Below are 4,975 nucleotides of genomic sequence, written 5' to 3' on the forward strand. Positions count from 1 at the left end.
AAGGCTAGGAATGGATCAAAGGAGTGAAGAGGGAAAGCATGCAAAGTGGAGAAATCATGAAAAGTCAAAGAAGATGAAATCGCTCATGGACGCGCGCGCGCACCTGGCGCTTGCGCGCACCTGCGAATCACTCCATGGACGCGTACGCGTGCTGTGCGCGTACGCGTCGATGTTGGTTTATGATTTTTTAATGAAAACGTGGCCAACGAATTTTGAAGGGTTGTGGGGCCCAATCCCAACCAACTTTGGCGCCAAAGATGCTATTTAAAGCCAAGGATTGAAGAGAAAAGGGGGATTCCAACTCATTAGTTCATACACACTCATTAGGATTAGTTTAGAGGTAGTTTCTAGAGAGAGAAGCTCTCTCTTCTCTCTAGAATTAGGATTAGGATTAGGTTTAGTTCTTAGATCTAGGTTTTAATCTTTGCTTTCTTCTACTTCTACATTTCAATTCTATGTTGCTACATTTAATCTTCTTCTATTCTTTTGTTATAATTTCCTTTATGTTGTTCTTAGATTTTGTTGTAGATCTAGAATTGCTCCTTCTACATTCTTTCAATTCAATAAAAGGTACTTCTTAATAAATGTGTTTCTTTTGATTTGTTGTTGTTAATTCCTTGTAATTGAGTAGTGTAGATTTACTTTTCTTGCAATTTACTATGCTTTCCTTTTATGCCTTCCAAGTGTTTGATGAAATGCTTGGTTGAATTTTAGAGTAGAATTTTATACTCTTGGCTTGGAAAGGTAACTTAGGAACTCTTGAGTTACTAATGTCCAAGTGATTGATGATTGGGAGCCATTGACTCTAGTTCTCACTAATTGAATTGGTGGAGAGTTAGGACTTATGGACTAGGATTGATATAGCTCATTTGACTTTCCTTTACTACTAGTTAGAGGATGATTTAATGGGATTAATCCTTGCCAATTCTCATATTGTGGTTAGTGATTAGGATAGAGATCCTTGACTACCAACCCTTGCCAAGACCTTTTTAGGCCTTAGTTTACTTTCTTGCCATTTATCTTTCATGCTTCTTATCAAAACCCCAAAAATAACTCACAACCAATAACAAGACACTTCATTACAATTCCTAGGGAGAATGACCCGAGGTTTGAATACTTCGGTTTATAAAATTAGGGGTTTGTTACTTGTGACAAACAATCTTTTGTATGAAAGGATTATTGTTGGTTTAGAAACTATACTTGCAACGAGAATTCATTTGTGAAATTCTAAACCACCAAAAATCCAATCGTCAGGGCCCGATGACACTGGCAAACTTTTTGAAGGTTAATCCACCTAAGGTCATGGCAACTACTAGTCCGAATAAAGCCGATACCTGGTTTCAGGCTATGGAGCGATCACTGTAAGCGCAGGTGGTACCTGAAAGGCAGCATGTGGAGTTTACTACCTATTTGCTCACTGGGGAAGCATCGCATCGGTGGCAAGGAGTTCGACATCTCCTGTAGCAGAGTGATAACTATATCACCTGGGATGTTTTTCGGGAGGGATTCTATAAGAAGTACTTTCCAACTTCTGCCAGGACGGCCAAGGAACTTGAGTTGCTGCAGCTGAAGTAGGGCACTATGTCCGTATCTGAGTATACTGACAAGTTTCAGGAGTTGTTCAGGTTTTCTTGTATGTGTCAAGGGACTCCAAGAGACTATGAGGAATAAAAATGCATTAAGTATGAAGGAGGACTCCGGAGTGATATCTTTAGCTTAGTGGGACCAATGGAGATTAGGACTTTCTCAAAGTTGGTGAATAAGAGTAGTGTTGCTGAAGAGTGTGTGAAGAAGGCAGCTGCTGAGAGAGGGAGCCACAAGGGATCAATCCCACATAACCGAGGGAAGAACTTTGCACCTAGAGGTTCACCTTTCAAGAGGCGAGGCTCTTTCAGGAGGCCCAACAACAATAACTCCCATGGGAAAAGGTTTGGGAAGCAGCCTCAGAATGAGCAAGCTTGTGCTAGGTGTGGAGGTCACCATCTGGGAGCCCCGTGCAAGGCCAGATGGGGTTTGTGCTATTCTTGTGGTAAAGAGGGACATAAGGCCGCAAACTGTGTGGAGAAGCAGAAACAAGGTGCTGGGAAGGCACATCAGACTGGTCGGGTATTCACCACCTCAGCTATAGGTGCTGAGGGATCCGAGACACTTATCCGAGGTAACTATGAAATGGCTGGTCAAACTTTAAATGTTTTATTTGATTCGGGGGCAACATATTCATTCATTGCATTTGAAAAAGCTAGTGAGTTAGGCTTGAAGATTGTTGTTTCAGGATATGACCTAAAGGTGCATAATGCCACCTATGAAGCCATGATAATTAGGCTAGGATGCCCGCAAGATGCATTTAGGTTCAAGCAACATGATTTTTTCCATAATTTAATCTTCTTGCCGATGATTGGACTTGATCTCATCTTGGAACTGGACTGGTTATCTGAGAACCATGTCCTGCTCGACTGTTCTACAAAAATAGTGTGCTTCATGCCGGAAGATATAGAAGGACCGGTTGTGGTAAATAGTTATTATTTGAATTCTATAAAGGTGAATTATTCGAGAATCGAATGTCAGGGTATCTTGTTATTAACTGTGGGTGTTTCTGGTGATGATCAAAGATTGAAACAAATTTTGGTTGTGTGTGAGTTTCCAGAAGTGTTTCCCGATGATATCGATGAATTTCCACCTAACCGAGAGGTTGAGTTTGCTATTGAGTTGGTGCCTGGGGCTGGACCAATCTCGAGTGCTCCTTATAGGATGTCACCACTAGAAATGGCCGAGCTAAAGTCTCAGTTAGAGGATCTGTTGGGTAAGAACTTTATCCGATCGAGTGTTTTCCCGTGGGGTGCGCCAGTATTACTGGTAAAGAAGAAAAGTGGGAGTATGCGGTTCTGTGTGGACTACAGGCAGCTGAACAAGGTTACAATAAAGAATAAGTACCCGTTGTCGAGGATTGATGATCTCATAGATCACTTACAAGGAGCTGGGGTTTACTCCAAGATCGATTTGCGATCTGGTTATCACCAGATAATGGTGAGGGGAGAGGGTATCCCTAAGACCGCTTTCAGAACTCGTTATGGTCATTACGAGTACACTGTAATGTCTTTTGGGTTGACAAATGCTTCTGCAGTGTTTGTGGACTATATGAATAGAGTTTTCCGTCCATTTCTGGATAAATTTGTTGTTGTCTTCATTGATGACATACTGATTTATTCCAAGACTGAAGAAGAGAATGCAGAACACTTGAAGACCATATTGCAGATACTAAAGGAAAAGAAACTCTATGCAAAACTGTCTAAATATGAATTCTGGAAGAGTGAAGTGATGTTTCTAGATCATGTGGTGAGTAATCAAGGGATAGCAGTAGATCCATCTAAAGTAGAGGCGGTAATGAATTGGGGGCGACCGACCATAATGACTGAGATAAGGAGTTTTCTGGGCTTAGTTGGCTATTACCGAAGGTTCATCAAGGGCTTTTCACAAATAGCTTTGCCATTGACAAAGTTAACCCACAAGGACGCACCATTTGTATGGACTCCTGAGTACGAGGAGAGCTTTCAGGAGTTGAAGTAAAAGTTGACTACTGCACTTGTGTTGGAGTTACCTGGGCCAAATGAGTCATTCGAAGTATATTGTGATGCCTCATTGAAGGGTCTAGGGTGCGTGCTGATCAGCATCGTAAAATGGTGGTGTATGCCTCACGTCAGTTGAGACCTCATGAAGTTAACTATCCTACGAACGATTTGGAACTCGCTGCGGTTGTGTTTGCACTAAAGGTATAGAGGCATTACCTCTCTGGGGTTAAGTTCCAAGTTTTCTCTGATCACAAGAGCTTGAAGTATCTCTTTGATCAGAAAGAGCTTAATATGAGACAGAGGAGGTGGATGGAATTATTGAAGGACTACGACTTTGAGATGAATTACCATCCGGGGAAAGCAAATGTAGTGGTAGATGTGTTAATTCGGAAGTCGTTGTATGCTTCTTGTATGATGCTTTAAGAAGATGAGTTGCTCAAAGAATTCGAGAGTCTAAGAATTGGTGTTCAAGAAATGTCTGGGACTCTGTGTTTGAGTCGGTTACAAATCTCAAGGGATTTTAAATTTGAACTCCTAAAGGCTCATGAGAATGATGAAGCGTTATCGAAGTTGTTACCGGCTATTGCTCAAGGAAAACAGTGGAGAGTGTCGGAGGATCAAGATGGGTTATGGAGATTCAAGGGTAGGATCATCGTGCCGGATGTTGGCACTTTGAGACCAGATATCTTTAAGGAAGTACACAAAAGCGGATTCTCCATTCACCCGGGAAGTACTAAGATGTACCATGATTTAAAGGTGATGTTTTGGTGGCCGGGTATGAAGAATGATGTGGCGGAGTATGTCTCGAAGTGCTTAACTTGTCAAAAGGTGAAGATAGAACACCAAAGACCTTCCGGGACGTCGCAACTTTTAGAGGTTCCGCAATGGAAGTGGGAAAGTATTGTAATAGACTTTGTGTCTAGATTGCCAAGGACTAGGGCTGGTTTTGATGCTATTTGGGTGATTGTGGACTGATTGACAAAGTCAGCTCACTTTTTACCCATTCGGATGACTTACACCCTTGAGGAGCTAGCACAGTTATACATAAAGGAGATTGTGAGACAGCATGGTGTACCTGCTACTATAATCTCTGATAGAGATCCTCGTTTCACTTCGAGGTTTTGGGGTGCATTTCAGAAAGCTTTCGGGACTTGATTAAGCTTGAGCACAACTTACCATCCTCAAACAGATGGACAATCTGAGAGGACGATCCAAACCTTGGAAGATATGTTGAGGGCTTGTGTTCTGGATCAGCCGGCGAGTTGGGATCGTTATATGCCGCTAGTGGAGTTTGCGTACAATAATAGCTACCATGCGAGCATCGGAATGGCTCCGTATGGGGCTCTATATGGGAGAAAATGTCAATCTCCACTATGCTGGTATAAAGCTGGGGAGAAAGGCCTGTTGGG

General features: G+C 42.2%; 1 protein-coding gene across 1 annotated transcript; it reads left to right on the plus strand.

Annotated features, from left to right (window-relative positions):
* The first annotated feature begins 1,302 nt into the window (after nt 1-1,302).
* Nucleotides 1,303-2,636, plus strand: LOC130980823 (uncharacterized). The gene is made up of 3 exons (XM_057904462.1): nt 1,303-1,361; nt 1,770-2,508; nt 2,610-2,636. The coding sequence occupies exons 1-3, from the start codon at nt 1,303-1,305 to the stop codon at nt 2,634-2,636; spliced, it is 825 nt and encodes a 274-aa protein (XP_057760445.1).
* Nucleotides 2,637-4,975: the final 2,339 nt, after the last annotated feature.

Source organism: Arachis stenosperma, chromosome 5 (assembly GCF_014773155.1).
Source record: "Arachis stenosperma cultivar V10309 chromosome 5, arast.V10309.gnm1.PFL2, whole genome shotgun sequence".
NCBI lineage: Eukaryota > Viridiplantae > Streptophyta > Magnoliopsida > Fabales > Fabaceae > Arachis > Arachis stenosperma.

Bases quoted from the DNA above. Each gene is read 5' to 3' on its own strand.
- LOC130980823 (XM_057904462.1), top strand. From the start codon at position 1,303: ATGGCAACTACTAGTCCGAATAAAGCCGATACCTGGTTTCAGGCTATG. The intron at 1,362-1,769 runs GTAAGCGCAGGT...GAATAAGAGTAG, and splicing joins CAGGCTATGGAGCGATCACT to TGTTGCTGAAGAGTGTGTGA. The intron at 2,509-2,609 runs GTAAATAGTTAT...TGATGATCAAAG, and splicing joins ATATAGAAGGACCGGTTGTG to ATTGAAACAAATTTTGGTTG.